General features: G+C 37.7%; 1 protein-coding gene across 10 annotated transcripts in view; it reads right to left on the minus strand.

The window, feature by feature from the left end:
- ttll5 (tubulin tyrosine ligase-like family, member 5) overlaps positions 1-19,607 on the minus strand; it is a 65,195-nt gene that overhangs the window by 38,673 nt on the left and 6,915 nt on the right. For all 10 annotated transcript variants that reach the window (XM_008400266.3, XM_008400264.3, XM_017302496.2 and 7 more), the window contains exons 9-19: positions 19,373-19,442; positions 19,213-19,297; positions 16,556-16,657; positions 16,350-16,441; positions 16,142-16,249; positions 7,121-7,202; positions 6,856-6,917; positions 3,369-3,451; positions 1,079-1,168; positions 860-951; positions 146-208 (exon numbers count right to left, since the gene is read on the minus strand). In XM_008400266.3, coding sequence (XP_008398488.2) covers positions 146-208; positions 860-951; positions 1,079-1,168; positions 3,369-3,451; positions 6,856-6,917; positions 7,121-7,202; positions 16,142-16,249; positions 16,350-16,441; positions 16,556-16,657; positions 19,213-19,297; positions 19,373-19,442 — 929 coding nt within the window. The remainder of the gene's footprint in view (positions 1-145; positions 209-859; positions 952-1,078; positions 1,169-3,368; positions 3,452-6,855; positions 6,918-7,120; positions 7,203-16,141; positions 16,250-16,349; positions 16,442-16,555; positions 16,658-19,212; positions 19,298-19,372; positions 19,443-19,607) is intronic.

Raw genomic sequence — 19,607 nt, forward strand, 5'->3', positions numbered from 1 at the left:
TGTTGGAAAAGCTGCTTCATCTCTTTAAGGATTCCTCTAACCTGTGCAATCAAAGTATAAAATACAAACACGAGAGAATCCAAGCTTTTCCATAAGCCGAAGGAAAGATGTATTCTTGCCTTCCAACCGCAATGGGAATGCTTACCTTCCATGGAAAAGCCGCTTTGCCAGCAAGGAGTTCAGTGACGGCTTGGACTCCAGATATGCTCTGACAGAAAGAGGTGGAAAAATAAATACAATTCAAAATAGCGTTTATCTTTTTCAAGCCTTAAGTTCAATGTGTTTTTAGAAATGTCATGAAATTCAGTTTTTAGGTCATCTGTGGATGAAATCCAGCAAAATAACCTGAAATAAATTTTCTTTTATATAATTTTTGTCGAGCTTGGGATTAATTTCTGCTCTGACCTTGTTGTTCTTCCAGAAATAGGCTGTTTGTGAGTCTGCGTACTCAAGTTAACAATTAATCGATTGTTAAAATAGCTGATAATTATTTCAATAATCGATTGAAATAATTAATCAGGTTTATTGTTTCAGCCCTAATTCTGACATTAAATAATTGGGATCCTGAAAGATAACACGATTTTTTTTACATATAAGGACTCTGCTCCTTTATCTTTAATGTTTTCGGTTACAGTAACGGGGATCCAAACACAAACGGATGGATGGATTTTTTGTTTAACTCCATTTGCTTTTCCATATATTGGTCAAGCTCTGAACTTTTCTAGGATGTGTATGATCCCTGGTTTGACTTTATTCGTGCAGATTATCCTAAATTATCTTGAATTTCCATGTTATCAAGGGACTGTAACAGCTTGAGGCCTTTTAAGGTATCTGCCTGTTCTTTTCTAGCTCTGACTACCCATAAAGCTCCCATGTATCCTGGGTGGGGAAGATTCTTATGAAACCCCCTCTTCTCTCATACTCCTCCCTTATCCTCCTCAGCACTTTGATCTACATTCAAGAGAAAAAGAAAAAAAACATGATGTATTAAAAAGGATGCCATATTTTATTAAGACAGTGCATGAAAGTCAGCGTGGCCTCTGCTGCTTTCCTGACAACAAGTAACGCCCTGCTTTACCTCCTCAGTAGTCAGGTTCAGAGTGCTCTCTTCTAGGCTTTTAGTTTTTTGCTTGTCGCCATTTGTTTCCGAACTAACGCCAGTCCTGTGCTGTAAAGAGATAAGAATAGGAACATTATTAGTGTCCAATGTTAAAAATTATCTATATTTAGCCCTAAAGGATGTTAAGGTTCAATCTTGTAGAAGAAGTATAATTAACTACTATGACTAAAACATAATTCCTTTGCATATACATATTTAACTTCCATTTGTGAATGAAAAATGTGCAAACTATGCCACAGGCAACAAGAGTTTTGCTTTTTTTTCCTCTCTCTCTCTTCTCCCTGTTACAGAAATAGCACATTTTTGCAATGCATTGGCATTCAGGTTGGCCCCTCTGACTGACAACTTTGGCATGCAGTTTGGGACAGCGGCCAGTAAGTTGGGCACAACCCCACAGGATCACATACGTAATTTGTCATCTAAATAGCAGAGGGATTATGTTTAATTTGCCTGATGCGGCTGGAGGGTTGTAAAGGCAGCCAAACAGTGACATGGCCTAATCCCACAGCAAAAGTTTCAACTGTTAAAGAGTGAAATGGAAGAACAGGTTCCCTGCAGGCCCAATGTTCTCACAAAGCCTCTGTGACAGCTATGGTGTGGTTTTGAGCCATGTATGTAGTGCGTGCCTCGAAAAAATAATTTAGTCGAATGTTTTCAAATTTCGTCACCTGGCAATCACGCAATTCAATGAATTTTACTTGCATTTCATGTGACAGACCGACACAATGTTGTGCATAATTGTGATGTAGATGAAAAAGAAAAAAAAAAAAACATTTTCAATATATTCTTCATATGCATTTGAAAATCTCAGAAGTTTGTACCAAGTCCATGTCCATCCAAAATACTACTTTACAGAGACCAATGACATTACAACTGCATGTGACTCGGGATAACTGGTGACCAGACTGAGTTTGAGCCTTTTTAGCTCACTCTGTCACAGTCAGATTGGATGGATAGCATCTGTACACATTAAATTTTAAACCACTCAAACCATGGTTATTTTGGCTATTTTACTCAATAATGCTCTCCTTGTGTGACCAGGTTTGCAGTTGTGCCATAATGTTTCAGATACTAGATGGGTTTAACAGTGTTTCATGAGACATTCAAAACTTGGGATATTGTTATATAATTTAATTTTGCTTTCTCTACAACTTGCTGTTCTTGGTGTATCTCAAGAGCTTCACAGAATAACTGTATTTATACTAATATTAAATTACACGCAAATGAACTCGGGTTGTAAAAAAAAAAAAATCTATCATTTCCCTCCACTTCACAATTTATGTGTGACTTTGTGTTGATCTATCACAAAGCAGTTTAAATAAAACGTAAAGTTTGACGCTATGGCATGATAAAACATGAAATGGGTCAAGGGGTTCACATTATTTGCAAGGCACTGAACATCTGAGATTCTGCGTAGTTAAGTCCTTTTGAGGCCAGTGGTGCAATGCAGCATCTGAGCCTTTTACTTGTAAAGGGCGACTTTGCTAATGTAATGAAAAGTCCTAGTGAAAATGCAGTATTAGGAATCAATAGAAGCCATCTGTCTGTCACAGTAAAAAATTGTTAAGCCACATAATTAAATCAAGAAAAAAGCAGCAAGTAGTTTTTTAGCAGCGTAGCAACAAGCATCAGGGAATTACAAGGGGGAAAAAAAAACAAAAGATTAATATGTCTGAGACCGAATAAAACCAGCTTGCTCTGCAAAGTGGTTGTTGGAGCAAAAAAACACTTCTGCATGAGGACATTTGTGTTACCCTTAAGTCTTTACAAAAGGCACATGACAACGCACAAACCGCATCGACACGCCACTGTAAAACATTGTCACTATATGTCTAAATAAGCTCCTTAACACGACATGAGGTGGAGCAGAAATCTGTCTGCTTTAGTAATCTTCCTCCAGCAGTGCTGCACCACAACTTGATGCAGTAGTCAAGCAGAGGAGCCAAGCGAATTAGCTGTCGTGGCATCATTAGGCAACACGACCCGAAGAGAACATTAGTCATTTGATTAGAAATGATAAAAAAAAGCTAAGGCACAGCGTTCTCAGCTTTTTCAAGCTGATGTCACTCAAACACTTTAATTACATTAGCAGTTGTTTTGCATTACAGTACATTTTCCAGGAGGGTGAGGGAAGAGCTCAGTGGCAGCTGCAGGAATGTACTGTTTTATCCCCTTGTTGCTGCATGAGGATAAAATGCGGTGCGACTCAAGGAAGGGTGAATGAGTGCAAAGCTTTGTTATCCTCTACCTGCACCCTTGGTCCCGCCTTCTTGTCGTTCGTGAATCGATCTGAACGAGGCTGTTTCAACAGAGGGTCTTGACCCACAAGACCTGCAAGGAGAGAGAAACTGGTTTTATTCGAGTGTTGGCACCATAATCTTCAAAAAATAAAAAAAGATAGAAAGCAAAACAGGGTAGATAGAGTTTTAAAATCACAATATCAAAGTTAGAAGAACACCTAAAAATGTTGGGCATACTATCACCTGACTACTTTTCACCCCTAGCTTTTATTTAGAGAAGTAAAAAGCCAGCAACTAGCGCTGTTAAACAGTTAACAGTTCCATATTTGGTCAATGTATGTTATTGGGATTTCACATTATAGACCAACCCAAAGTAATGTCCAATTATAAAGTAGAATGAAAATGTGTTATTTTCTTTAAGAATAACGCCACTCATTATGGCAGCATGTTGGAGTAGAATCTAAGGTAACAGCAGCTCTGTTACCTTAGATTTGCACATTTTTTGTCAATTATTTTTGATTGAGGCATCTCAAGTTTGGACGAGAGAAAAAGAGGAACCATTTCGTCCATTCATCATAATATCCTCTACTCCAAAGTTTCTCTGCCCAGGTTTCTGACTAGACGACCAGAGAGAGATTTAAAGAGAAGCAGTAAAAGCAAGTGAAGTGGATTAGCAGTGCTTGCCAACAGCTGATGGTGTTAAGTAGGACATGTTGTTGTGGAATATTGTCTCTGCTGCCCGGATATTGAGCTGTTAGCATATCATTACAGCAACACCAATATGTCATACAGCAACACTCTTCAGTCATAGGCCTCCTCAGATTTATTGCAACACTGGCTGCTACCGGAGATCCTTCCTGCCCACAACGTCACCATCTAAAATGACACTTTTAAGATACTTGCATGATACGAATTACAATATTTAATTTCCCTTTGGGATAAATAAAGCATTTTTTTTATTAAATCTGAATTGAATTGGAAAGATCTTTTAAAAATATTCACCCAATACAAATCTGACCAGCATCCCAGCAGTACATTTTTACCAAAAACAGTGTGTTCAGGGCTGGTTTTCTTCCACATGTAGTGATTTCACCTAGTTGTCCAGTCAACAGTTTCTCTGTTTTGACCTCTGAATCTCCGCAGCTCCTAACTCACTGCTTTGTGTTGAGCCACCACATAAAACCCCCATAAAATACATAGAAGTTTGAAAATCTGAATGAGTAATAAGCCTTTTATAAGGCAGCATATAAAAACAAACACAGGGTCAAAGAAGTGAAGAAAATCCTAATATTCTACATTTATTTACAGAAAATAGCTAATGAATTAAATGCATCACATTCATCTCATCTCAGCAAAGTGTTCCCACCCTGACAAAAATATTTACGAGTTTAATTTTATTGTTTATTGCTTCCCACACCCTCCCAAAGCCCAGTGAACAGCTGAATACATTTGTTTGTCATATCTTGCACTCTCATATGAACTGAATAAAGCCTATTGACAGCTTTGAGCTCGAGGCTGTTTGTTCTGCCTCGTTCGAGCTGTCAGGCATCGGGCCCCTGTCATGCTCTCGCCTAAACACTGCAATTATTGCAAACACTGGTGACATGGAGTTGACAGCTACACACAGGCAGGGAATGAATGCTAATGGAATGCTGTCATTATTTACAGGACTGGGATGCAGCCCAAGCGTTATCAGCCAACAGCGACTTTGTTTGGTACATAATAGATGTGCTATGTTTTACATGCCACTGCTCATTTTCTCCAGACCCGCAAGGAACGTCTCAGTCCAAAGATAACTGGCAATTTATGATTCTACTCTTTCATTTAATGAGCCAGAGGGGAAAGTTTCAAGCCACAGCATGGCTCAGCATATCACACACACACACACATTTGGGCATGCACAAGTGTACACATGCACATACTAGCCATTCCTCTAATATCATTAGCCTGGGACCACAGATAAACATAAGAGCTCATAATATTTATAGAAGTCATAAGTAGGCAGAGGATAACCTGAATAGCAATAAGCGAGGAATTACATGATATTATACATTCTAAGCAACATGTTTTCACACCTGAATTGTCAGTAGTTACAGATCTAACATGGTTTAGTAATTCTTTGAATGAAAACATCAAATCAAGAATAGCGGGAACCCAAGACCCTAAACAGGACAAGATAAATATGGAAAAAATGAATGAAAAAAGGAGGCATCATAGATACACCTTTTATCTGAGCCTTGGGCTCAGGCTTAATGACAATTAAAAAAAATACTCAGGCATGTGTAGGCAATTTGATCTGAGTGTAATTTAATGCTAATTAATAAGCATTGCGGTTTAATATTTCAACACAGGAATGCTTTCTTTAAAGCCATGCAGCTATTCTGAAAGCCGTTTGCGCAAACTCAGCTTAAGAGTGGAATGCTGGAAAACATTAGACAATAGGCAACTGTCTCGAACAACTTGAAACCTGCACACCACAAGAATGACCGACCAGCAGCAAAGTCAATAGGGTGGTGAATAATAACAAACGATATATAATAATTACAACATTCTGATTTAGTGTTAAGAACGGAAGTCTGAACTGTGCCTGAAGCCACGGTGCCTCATACTTTTTGAACTTTTCACATCTTGTCACGTCACAACCCAAAATCTGTTGGAACTGTAACGAATCAGTGCATACATGTAAAATGGAAGAAAAAAAATACATTATTTAATTTTACAAATACATCTGAAAGTGTGATATGCGTATGTATTTCACATTTCTATAATTAGAGGAGGAGTTGAGCGTGCTGTGGTGGCTCTGGAGGAGGTGGAGAAATCCATACATAATGAATTTGTCAACAAAACAGTTATTAGTCAAGCACTCTAAAAGTCCGGGCTTTATGGAATAAATTCCCTATTGAAAAGAAATAGTACAATGTCTCCTTATTGCCACAAACCATGCCGTTTCATAATGTTGCCTAAGAACCTTTGAGGGCTTCATAGCTTAGCTGTATTTACTTAAAGATTACATTAGACAGAGGTGGAGTTTATGTCCCAATTATGTGACTTAGTTGAGATCTGTACTGCATTTAGGGGTATCAGAGTAAAAGAGTTGAATACAATGTTATGATTGTATTTTTTTTTTTTTTTTTGTAAAAAAAATTGTGAAACAAAAATTAGATCTTAGTTTTCATACACCACATTTATACACAGCTTAGGGTTGTTTTTGTAATGCAATCATAGTCATCACATTTTGAAGTTTGTGGTTGAAACTGAAAATGTTAGAAAAGTTGAATAGGTGTGAATACTTTTGGAGGTAGTATGCATGCGTCAGGATCCAAACATCAATCACTCAATCAGTCAATCAATCAAATTGTATTTGTATAGCACCTTTCAGCAACAAGGCATTTCAAAGTGTTTTGAAATGCCTCGGTTCATCAAGATGAATTACTAGTGGAAAACCATGAAACAATATAAAATATGCATTTGTTCATTGTTTCAGCATGCACTCACCCACAAGTGAAAGCATGTCTGCAATCATGCTAGCCTTTATCTTCAGATCCAAGGGTGCATCGCTGTAAAAAGACAGAGTAGGTGTGACATTTTTAAACAAACAAATATTTCAAATAACTAAATACTTGTGCTGCTCTAGTATTTTTGTAGCTAGAGCTATTACAGAGTTATGAACAGCTGTCTTCTTAGCAGGCTGGATAATTAAAATATTCTAAATGAGTGATTCTACTAATAAGTGAAACAAGGAAAGAACTGAGTCACTCACCAGGACAGAGAGGGTGAAAGGTTCACCTCTAACAACCAGGGTTTAAGGTTGGAGTCAATTAGGACATCAAACCCGTACAGTTCTACAGAAAGGACAATCACCAGAGCAAATTAACATTCTTAATTAGTTCATTTAGTTTAGAACAGTGGCAGCATGTTGGAATATCTCTGTCATGTTAGTTCTGATGTGTTTTTTCTGTAGACTTTGGTTCATACGTTTTTGGTTGAGGTGTTGCATGTTTGGACAGTTATTCTTTCTGGTTTTGATGTCATGACAGTCATGAAAACCAGTTTTCGGTCAAAGGCATTTACCTGATTTGTTGCAAGACTGACTGCAACATTTAACTTGCATGATACGATTTATGACATTCAATTTCCCTTTGGGATAAATAAGGTATTTCTTCATTTGAATTGAACTGAATTTAAAGCTGATGGACAATCCAAATCCCCACCCTCTGGATCGATAGATTGGTATATTGGCATACATATGTATGCCAATATAGAGACGGGCAAAGATTGGTATTTAATCTTCATCATATTCAGAAGATTAGAAATTCTGAATATCCACACTACCCTTCAACAACGAGTGAATGATTCTAAGGACCATTAGAAAAAGTTTCAACTAATTCCTGAGGTCAAATCAAGTCCATCTCGATAAAAGTCACACTCACAGCTTGAAATGTGAGAGGGTGTCCCAAGTGGCAAAACCTGGGGAATTAGAAAGCCTTAGGCGGCGTGTTGTATATACAGTATTTCATTCCAGTAACAGCTAAGCACTGAGTGACACAATAAAAGCCTTTCACAAAGTGGTCAGGAAGTTCACAGAGTAAAAGAAAAAAAAAAAAAATCATCCATTTCATCTCGATTTTTCTCTCCCGTTTCACTGGCTGACTGATATATGGCTTACTGAAGCTGTCAGAGTATATGCGCCATATGAAAAGCCTCACACTGCTCTGGGGAGTGTCACCCAATAAGCCACCGGCCTCAGCAGAAGCGTGCAGGGAAACCACAGTCTTTTACAGGGTTAGGGTAGCGCCCGGCCAAAAAGCCAGAGGAAAAATCCTTCTAATGGCACTTCAAAAGAACAGACTGTGTTGAGAATAGGCTGGGGGGGTTGGTGGTTTCAAAGCTGCAATAACCAGCACTGTTTGCTCTAGCATCTCAGGTCAATGCCAGTGTTAAGCACACAAAACCCAGCATGACAGCCGGCAATGGCCTCAAATTGCGCCTAAGGTAACACTGATAAAATTAACCAAATGGTGTTACTGTAACTTAGAACATGAATAAAGTGCAAACTAATCAGAAAAAAAGAAATTACTGGTTGCTTAAATAAGAAGAAAAGCATCCATATTTAAAGTCAGATATCTGGTGAAGATATTTGTTTTTATGAAGTACTGGTAGGGATTTTAAAAGTTTGTGGAAATACAGGAAATTCATTTGTTTCCTTTTAAGCGGTTTTACATTATTTGGATATAAAATGACAAATCTGATTTTCCATGTCTCTATTAATGATTTAACTATCAATGTAAACATTGATAGTTACCCCTGTATACCAGCATCAAGGTATACAGGGGTTTCCCTGGAGAAAGCTGGAACTGAACTCACAACTACTCTTCGTGGTGGCATCTCATTTTCTTGTAAAATCTCCTGAAAAATGCATTTTAGTGTTTTTTTTGGCATTTTAGAAAAAGTATAAATTAACAGGTTCAACCTAACTTAAAGGTTGTCTAGAGACAAGTAGTAAAAATACCCTTTTTGAATGAGTGTGAATTCAGTTAGTCAAAAACCAATAAATCAATGGTTAAAATATTTGCCAAATGCATTTATTCAGTACAGACTAATTTCTTTTAAAACATGGAAAGAGGGAAAAGTGTGGAAAATGTCACATATTCCACACCTCAATTATTTTTTTCACACTTATTAATTTCTGGAAAATGAAAAAGAAAAATTCCAGACTGTTCAAAACGAACTATGTTGACAAAAATGTTTTTTTGGAGATCATTCAAAAAATGAATGATCTCCATGGTTATCAGAGATCACTGCATTTCTGATAACCATGAAAACCTTGGTGATTGTATGCTGTATATTTTTGACTTTTATAATAAATAATTACTATTTACTTAGACTTTTAAAATCAAGTTTCTCAAAAGTACACTGTGTCCTCTCTAATTTTCTATGAAAACAAGGACTGGAATCCACACAAGTATGTATTTTGTATTAATCAAGCTAAAGTATTTCAAACGCATTGTGCTTTCATTGTATTAAGGAGTGTAAATTGCATAAACTCAAACTGACGGAAAGAAAGTAAATCTGCCATCCATTCAAGAGCCAGGGACTATCACACAACTGCACAAGATGGACAGGACCCCCTGATGTTAAACAGTGCAAGACTTTACAGGATTTTATTTTCCACTTGTCAGCTAATCCTATTCTATTCAATTCAGTGAAGAAAAAAAAAACACATACAGACGACATGAAACAAGGAGAGGAGTGTATGTATCATAAAACATTAGTGTTGGAGAACAGAGCGCTGGAATAATTGAGGTTTTGAGCCTGCTTTGCCTCTTCAGTGGCACAACAGCAGGGGGAAAATGGGGAGGTGTTACAACCACCTCACCAGCCTCCGACAAGCAGACTCCATGTGCCACAAATTTTTCCCTCAATTAGAAGCCGACGCCGTCGATGCCCCGCGAGCCTGCCGAGCAGCTTAATGTCAGACACGTTTGTTCTGTGGCTCGACCGCTGCCGGGGGGACCGCTTTTAAATGTGCCCACAGACAGCCCACAACAAGCATCATAGACAAGCAGGCGTGAGGCGCTCAACATCTACATCAAACCCCTCAAAGAGAGAGGGGAGGGGACGGGACAACCGTGACAGAAACAAAAAAAAAAAGGGATGATGAAGAGCATTTTCTTTCTTTATTATAGGAGGGGCGCCGCTGGAAAAGTTCACCACAAGAGACAAACACCCAAAAACAATGATCACCCCACCCTGGCCACTGAGCCTGGTAGCCCACAATAACAAGGGCATCTTTCAAGTGTGCTTTCTTCATGCGATGGGACAATTGAATTACTTTCATGTCAATCTGGGATAAATCATGGCAGCTAAACTGGTTTACTGCTGCTGGAAGAATCACGGCAGATGTGGAAACCCTCGGAGGACAACAAATTAAAGTTCTAGTAAGCACTCTGTAGTGTTATTGTGACAGCAGGAACAAAAACCGTTAATCGCTTACACAGCAGCTACACTGCCATTGCAGGGGATGCGAACCCTGCACTGCTGAGAAAAGTATCTGAAACGGAGAGACGCTCGCAGAGGGGCTGATCCAACCAACACTCAGCACTTAATGAGGTACGCTTGGTGGAACACAGGACCAGTAAGTGGAATGTTTTGTGTGTAATAAAATAGGTCTTTGGCTTGGCTAATCAGATCTTAGTCAAAACATCTCGTAATCAGCATCTCTCAGCAAAAAGCCTGTCCATTAATCACACAGCAGCGGTGAGGAGCTGCATGGGTGGCATTTTCTCCCCGCAGAAAGACTCATACACCCATATACACTTCTTACAGCATAAAAGCAGTTTTTATTTCATCCCACATGAGACATTACTGAGCTATAAAAAGACTTTTTATTGTACGCACATGTAGATGCATGGTATAATTTGAGCTAAAAGGAAGAAATCCTATTGTTTTAAAGCCATTAATAAACTTTAAAATCAAAGGGAAGAATTTGAAGTAAATTAGGTTTATAACGTGCTTAATGATTTTGCAAGGCTCTCTCTCCAGACATGCCAGAGATTGCATAAAAAAATAAAAAAAAAACACAAAATAATTACTACTTTTATCAGTAAAAAACATATACTTTGTAGTTTACTATTATAAACAGCTGCTGAGGCCCGGCAGTAAAAGAAGCATGGGGGTATTGTAGGTTATAGAGTGGAAGAACATACTGAGAATAAGGTAGGGAGGAAACTGTGGAGTACAGAATAGGACTTTGAGAGGTTTAATTAAAGTGACATGGATCCATCACAAACATATCAGAATAAACTCCAGCATCTGAAACAGACCTTTATGTATGTGACAATACGCTCCGCACAGGTTCAAGCACATCCCTGTACTCACACTACACATATACTCAGACCCAGACAGGGAGCTTGCATGCAACATGAGCACACGAAGAGACAGATTAACAGGGAGAGGATGAGGGTGGTCCTCTGGAACCGTCAGTGTCTGTCTTTAGAAACTTAATCCTGTAGACACACCATGAATGCTATAATTAACTACCTTGGGGCCATCTGTAGACAACAAAATTACACTTGATTCAACAGTAAACCGATAGGGCTGAAGTGAGATAGTCTACATGTTTGGAGCAGACCACGTTTTATTATGCGTCTTAAACAAAAGTGCTGAACTTAATTGCTTTTGTTCCGAAGGTACAGTGCCTTGCAAGCATCTGCATACCCCTTAAACTTGTTCACATTGTGTCAAGTTACAACCATAAACCTCACTGTATTCGATTGGTATTTTATGTGAATTGTCAACCCAAAGAAGCATTTAATAAAAATGTGGAAGGAAAATAATACATTATTTATCAGCTTTTTAAAAAATAAAAGTCTAAAACAACATAGCACGCAACAGGGGTGTAACAATACATCAGTCCAGATACATACATTTTTAATTAATTTAAATTAAATTGTGTTGCATCAAGGCAAAATGAAAATATCAATCCAGATCATCTGCATTTGGATTTTGAAGAGTAGGCTAAGTGGTGATCTTGGTTAAGTTCTGGTAAAAATGTTTAGCCTGAGCAACTAACAAAGGGTGAAAAGGTAAAATTCTGCTCTAATTTATAAAAAGGGACGTCAAATTTGTACATTTGTTGTGTGAATTTAATAAAGTTTACTATCTATTATGATTGTTTCATTATGGCTCGACAATCATCAAGGTCACTTTTAAGTAAACTGATAAAAAAAACACCCTCTTAACCTTCAGAATTGTGAGACCACGTTGAACAGGTTGATCCATTTTCTTATTTCTTCATTAATTAGTAAAAATGTTTTTTCTAAATATAAGTGCCTGCAATGATTTAGAAATAAAATGGTAAATCATATTTGACTTGTTTTCCAAGTTGATATAGATGTAAATACTCATGTTACATGTGCTTCATATCGATCGCAGACTTGAGTTGAACTAAATTGAAATCATGTCATTGCAGACTTTATAATATCGTCATCCAAACAAATAAATGTAATATTGCATCATAAAAAAGGTGGTGATTTTAACTCCTAGTGTAATTGTATTCAGCCCCTTAATCAATATCTTGTGGAATCAACACTGGCAGCAAGTTCGGCTGCAAGTGTTTAGGGCAGCTTTGTATCAGAATTGAACATCTACGGACTGAATGTGTACCCCCATTGCTCTTTGAAAAATAGCAATGGCAGAGAAACCACTTCATTTCCACTGTTTTCAGACTTACACTACCTAGCATTGGTCTTTCATTTAAAATCCCAGTAAAGTTAACTGATGTTTGTAGTCATTATGTAAGAAAATGCAAAGAAGCAAAGCGGTACCAAAGCTTTTGCAAGTCACTATACATGGACATATATGTAATATAGATCAGTTCTTTTACACCATGTTGTCAAAGTGATTCATTTATGACTCATGACAGCTATGGTTAAAATGAGACACTGCGGCTGTCGTGATAGTACCCTGAATATCATTTTGATCTCAAAGATGACACATTTTATTCTGAAAGTTATCTCTGGCCACAGATCTCTTCAGTGGAGGGGGAGGAGTTATGGACTTGAATTCACCCCCATTTTAGCTCTATTTGCCTGGATGATTGAAGTCTGCAGTCTTTAAGGTATTATAACCTTTTTCTAGTGTAAAGATCCCTTAAAACTTTCCTTTGCTTGTTTTGGAGCGTGGTGTTTCAATATGCTTAAAAAAGATTATATTGAAAATGCCTAAAAAGACTTGTATTATCTATTTATTATTTTAAATGAACGGCTCGTCATGGAGTTTGATATATTGTTTACACTGTTGAAAATATGTAGTAAACCTTAATGTGTTAATTTCTAAACATTTGGGTTCAGATTGCCATCATGTCCCTCTAATGTGGATGACTGAGAAGCAAGTTCAGATTAGATAGGCTACATTTCCCTGTACGTTCTTGCAGGGACAACATTCACACCTTAATTTAATGCCGTTTTCAACATAGCAGTGATGCTGTGGGTGCAGATTGCATCTTTATGCAGGCGACTTTGTGATTGTGAGTCCATGCAGCTACGCGCCCAATACAGCCCAAACAACCACCAATCAGAGAGCTATTATGTCTCGGGAAGCCTCTATTTTTCTGGCATCTGAGAGGTGAAACTGAGTGCGAGCAGTGAGGAAAAGGGAGGGTGGATGGTGGGGGGCGGGGGGATTTTTAAACAAAAAGACACAGTAAGAAAAAGGAAAAAGAGACTGAGAAAGAGACAGTGGTGCTTGAGGGAAGCTGAGCCAATGTGCTCACTTTCAAACCCCCCAAATCTCAGAAAGGCTGCCAGACTCAGAAAGAGCGCAGACAATTAGTGCCAATACTAACATGGGTAATGGCTCCAAAATGGAGTTCACACGAGCCCGCCGCTGAGCAAGACTAGCCAAGAAAACAGTCAGCCTAAATCAGGCAAAGCTTGAATGGCAAACGAAGAGAGGAAGCAAATTCTTGCTTCAGTCGACAGGTCCTCAACAAGCCGGCGGCCAGTTAGAGGGCAGCACCAGGCAGTAAGGCTCTACTATCTCAGCATGGAGCCAGGGGCAAAAAGTTATTAAGGAACTGCTTGACAATTTGAAACTTAAAGGAAATGTAAAGGGTGTGCTGTGTAAGGCTGCCTACCTACAGTGTTTAAAATAAGTACGGAGCATATAAATTATTAATATATTTCCATCTAATCTATTCACATGCAAAATGTTGGTAAAAAAAAAATCTAAGTAATCCATGAAAATAAGTTATGTGCATTAAAGTGGAATGACACAGGGAATTTGTATGTGTATGAAATAGCAGAAAAGACTTTGTTGGTAATACCTTCATGACGTCTTCTGAGAATTACTAAATTCTGTCAGTATTTAGAAAGCAATCCTGCCTTCTATCAGCTGGTCAGTCATACCTGATGACCTATACAAAGGTTGCTCGTTACCAAGATAAAAGGTATCAAGCAAGAAGCATCTCATAAAGGGTAAAAGCAAAAAGCTCTCTCAAGACCTTCACAATCTCATTGTTGCCAAACACACAGATTTTATTTAAGCCCAATTTCCAAAATTGTGAATGTTCCCATGAACACCAAATGGACCCTTATCTGGAAGTGTGATAAAAAATAATTTTAGCATAAACCAGCCACCTGCCAGGTAGTACTAGGAAACTATCTGACAGAGAACTAAAAGAAAACAACAATAAGAATTGAAAAGTTGAGGACCACGCACAGAAAGCCTCAGAATAACCTGGAATTAGCAAAAGTGTTTTTCCATGTAAACTTCAAGAAATGTACTTAACCACAGACTACTATGCACATTTGTTGCATAAGACTACAAGTTTGTACAAGAACATTTGGTTAAAACGATAAAATACAAGGAGAATAAAATGTGGTCGAACTTCGAAATTTCACACAAGTTCTTTGAAGGAGCAAAATGACATTCTACATCACCCAAAAGCACAATAAAAACAATGTAGTTTTGAGGAGGGAGCATCATGGTGTAGGACTGTTATTTTTAGAACATGGTACTAGCGGACTTCTAATGATTGAAGAAAAGATGAATGGAGAAATTTACTGAAACATTTCTGGTATGAATCTGCAAATAGAATCTTGGGCATTTCAGCAAGATAAAGATCCCATGAATTCAGATAACGGAACTCCCAACTTGTCTCAGAGAATCTCATTGAAATACAGTGGAAAGAAGTGAAGATCAAAGTGAATGGTTATGATCCTTGGGTGTTGGGTTTTAATTTTTCATGTGTTTGTTTTCTAATCACTTATTTGTGTTGGTTCTACAGATTTTGCCATATTCACCTTATTTGTTTGTGATCATTTCTGTTAGTAAGGTGTTGCCATGTCAGTTTCTTCCCTTTTGTTTACTTTCTCAATTTATTCCTATTTTTTGTGCATTTGGATTTATTTCCCCTAGATGTGTATTACTCTTTTCATTCTGGTTTATAGTCCCTGTTCCCTTTGGGTATTTAATTTCCCTCCATCAGTCTCAATGTTTTCCTTCTGCCACAGCTGTACCACATCTCCTATGATTAGTTCATCTGATTCCTTTGTCATTTTCTTTCCCTGCCTTGGTATTTAGGCTCCTGGCTTTTCATTGTTCATTGCTGGATTTTTCCGTTATTCTGTCTGACTCTTCTGTGACTCCTCCCCGTCCACAGCTTAACCTTGTTGGCCGTTATTACAGAACTCTGTCACAGTCAGGTTCTGCATTTGGATCCTTCAAGTTGTTCAACAAAACCTCAATATGACATGACTAGAAGAGAGTTCTCCAGAACATGTGAGATTAAACGACGGAAGAAGGGTTCAGAATCACACCTGAGCAATGCATGCAAATAGTTTCTCCACTTGAAGCCACAATCGCCAAAAAAATAAATAAAAAGGCTTCTCTACCGAACATCAAATATAAAAAGACAATAGAATTTTCTAACAATAATACATTTTCATAAAACATGCATAAAACTTATTCCTTGTGCTGTTTCACTGTTTTACACATAATCTGTGGTCCTAATTTTGTTGATTTGTTCTCATGTGTGGGTTGTTTTTGACAGAACACATTTCTTTCATGTCAGTGCATAAACATATTTTCAGAGAAAACGATTGATGAGTTCAGTGTTTATCTCCCTGCTGTGTGTGTGAGTATGTCTGAACTGTTTTAAAAATAGCACAAACTATCCTGAAGACCTACAGGAAAGTTGGATTCTGCCATGGTTATAAGAGTTCACGAAGAAGAAGGGATTGACATAGGAAAATGCAAAGAAAAATGGAAAAGAAATTACCAAAGCAGTTTGCTTTATGAGGAACAAACATCTTGCAGGCAGTGGCTATCTGCAGCTCGGCGCTAAGCACGGCTTTGATGATGAGGTCCTCCACTTGCCTCATCAACACTAGAAGAGAATAAATTGTTTAAATGTGATTCAATAAAACTCATGAAGTCTTAGATGCAAAAAAAAAAAACCTCAATAAAAATAAGACTGCCTCACTCACATGTGGTGTCCTTTCCCGCCTCCTTCAAAAACCTCAACACTGCACTCATACTCCATTTGTTTCCATAATCCTCAACTTCAGGGTCATCGCAGCTGAAAGGGAAGAAATGCACTTCAAAGACCAAAGCTGAGGTAAAGGGATGAGTCAGGGGGCTTCCCTTAAAAGCAACACACTCAACAGATTTATGAGGCACTGAAGCTGCTTACCTGATATAATCACTGCTCTTTTTGTTCAAACTGTAGTTGGTGAGATGCATGAAATTGTTCTTGATGTGTGTTGTAGTCTGATCGTACTTAACTGTAGCAAATCTGTGGAGAAAAAGGTTCGTTTTTTTAACTCGAGATAAAGGGGAAAAAAAGAATGCACGTTCTCTTCTATATTCATGAAGCTGTAACTTGACTTAATAATTGCGGCACGTAAGGGAGAAAATAGGCTCTGATAATGTTTCAGAGCAGTTGGTGCCACATGTGTTATAATGAAAATTCCTTGGCACACCACCGCGTACCTGAATATCAACACCACCAAAGGAATGTCAGGAGATAAAAGCAGGATTCAGAACTTGGCCATGATTTATTGCTCACAGTTGATAATGAAGCCAGCAAAATAAGAGGGCAGTGGCACGGTGTTTCCAGCATGAGCACATACTTCTATCAGAGCGAGGCGAGGAGCCAGCTATTCACTAAATCATCTTCCCTCTCCTGGCCTACCTGTATCAGTTCATAGTCTGTTTATGGTTTGACTTAGAAAAACGTTATCACTTTCAAATAAAACAAAAAGAAAAGAAAAATGTAAAAAAAAAAAAAAAAAACGTAAGAAATTCTGTTGAGTTATGTTCAGATAATATCTGAACAATAACCGAAAAAAAAAGTAACATTTGATTAGCACATCCTACAACTGAAACAATGGACTGCTTTGTTTCAACATCACCACAGCAGAGGCTGATTTCTAAAAGCTTGGAGTGCCCTCTTGTGGAAACAGAAAGAATATCACTATGATTAATCTAACAAAGCTGAAATAAGAAATGTAAACAGTAAACTACCTACAGAATTTAAATCCACACTTAAAGCACAATTGAACAAACTGGCAGATTGCTCAAAACATTCACCTTAACATAGCATGTATTGTAAAACATGCTAAAAATGTCATAATATTCAGCAACACATGATAATTCTGTTTTACTTGGATTTATTTTAATTTATCTAGAGCTAAACACGTTAGCGAAGATAGTGTTCAGAAATTACTTTTGATGTGAATTTGCAGTGTAGAATGAATGAATGAATATACTTTATTAATCCCAGAGTGAAATTCACAATAGTAAAAAAAAAAACGGCGAAAACACTTTAGTACCGTTAGAGTTCGCATTTTTATTTTCTTCTTGAACATTTATTTCAGGTGATAGAGCTATGACTAATAAATTAAACAAAGCATAATGTGAGCTAAAGAGGTACAAAAAGTGTATCATCTATCAGTCCACATGAAACTGATCTGCTTTTACTTTGAATGGTTTTTAACATGTATATGTAAATATGAAGTTGAAGTCATCACAATTATTTTCAGCTTACATGCTTGAATAAAGAGTGGGACATATTGCCTTTGGTGTCACTTTGCACATTAATAGAAATAAGATGAAAATAGATATTTGCATTTTTCTGTATGCATAATGTCAGTGACTGTGACATTTTATAACACATACAAGTAACTTTGTTATCTTCAGTTGTTATATAATTCTGCATACATCAAACATAACTTTAAAAAATTTGACTTCACAATTTGATGCCTTGAAATTGCCCCGTCTTTTAAGAAGCTCCTACTCTTTGACACTTCATCATCAGCACAATAAACTTTCTCCATTAATTAAACTGTTTTCAATTTTTCTTGGGAGCGTTGGACTGAGAAGTAGTTCATATCATAAGCTCAGATGACGCACGGTTTCACCACATGTTTGCCAATTGCTGCAGCTAGTCTGCTGAAGTTGTGTAGGGAAGGCTCAAGGGCTGGAGACTGCAGCTCTAAGGAGGAGCTTTGTGGAAATAGGCAGAGATTTGTGTTGTCAGACAATTACTGTTCCCACCCTTAAGGAAACCCCCTCCTGTATGGTCCAACCCTGTGAAATTGGTAAAGGAGGGATGTAGAAAGTACGGCTGTACCAATAACTGGGCCACCAGTTATTTTGTACAAAAATATGGGGACTGGGAGACTCTGCTAAAAAAAATTACTGTATGATCTGTGGGACTGTGGCTTTTGTTCATTCTTTAGCTTACAGATTTCAGGTGCTTCCTTAAGTTTAGCACTTAAATATTTGATATATTGCTTGGGATTGTAATTTGAGATGCTATTACAGACTCCCAACAAGGTTTTCCAGTCTCCTCTTTGTAATCCTTGTGGTTTATGTTTTCCATGTTTTGGACTTTGTTATCAAAGGTTGATGTTTTTGTTATTAAAATACCGTTTTTGTCCGCACTCATGTGCCTGCATGTGGGTCCTGTCTTCATTCAAAACACTAGGACACCCACATTAAAGGCTGGATTTTTCTCAAACTTTTTTTAAATGTCGGATTAGGCTGCTGCAATAAAATATAAATTAATTTTAAGGGTTTTTACACACCTCTAATAATAGTGGTAACAATTCAATTATCAACTCTAGCTACATCAGACAGCAACAAAGTCGGATGGTGGCTGCAATAATTGAATTTGTCATCATATCCAAAAATAAGGTATCTGCAGTACCTTAATGGTAGTTTCAATTTAGAGCTCTACCACTGCACATGCAAGAGCATGGATTTAATATTAATCCTTTATACTAAAAAAAATGTGATCACTGACATGTAATCACTACATAACTACTAAAACCTGCATACACTTACCTAGCGAGACCCTCTTCGTAGACATAGATGAGCAGCGGGTTGAAGGATGTCACCACTACATATAAACGAACGTCAAACTTGTACTCTGCAAGCAAAAACAATGAGGACTGATCATAAAGAGTTTTAGTGTCCAACAGTCAAAATATCCACTATGTCTTACCATCGATTAACAGGGGGTTATTTATGTAGCGTGACACCAAGATGTTTTCATCCATTAAAATCTGATTTGGCTGTTCGTGAGAAGCGACACAAATGCGACAACATGAAGAACACACAAAGAGGATATGCAGTCAGTATTTCATCTTGGAGTTAAAGCAACAATGTACAAGTTAATTCACATAAAACAACATTAAAATATCGACTCCAAGCAGCTGCCACGACATTGCAGTTAATCG

Source organism: Poecilia reticulata, chromosome 22, assembly GCF_904066995.2.
Source record: "Poecilia reticulata chromosome 22, P_reticulata-male-v2, whole genome shotgun sequence".
In the NCBI taxonomy this organism is placed as follows: domain Eukaryota; kingdom Metazoa; phylum Chordata; class Actinopteri; order Cyprinodontiformes; family Poeciliidae; genus Poecilia; species Poecilia reticulata.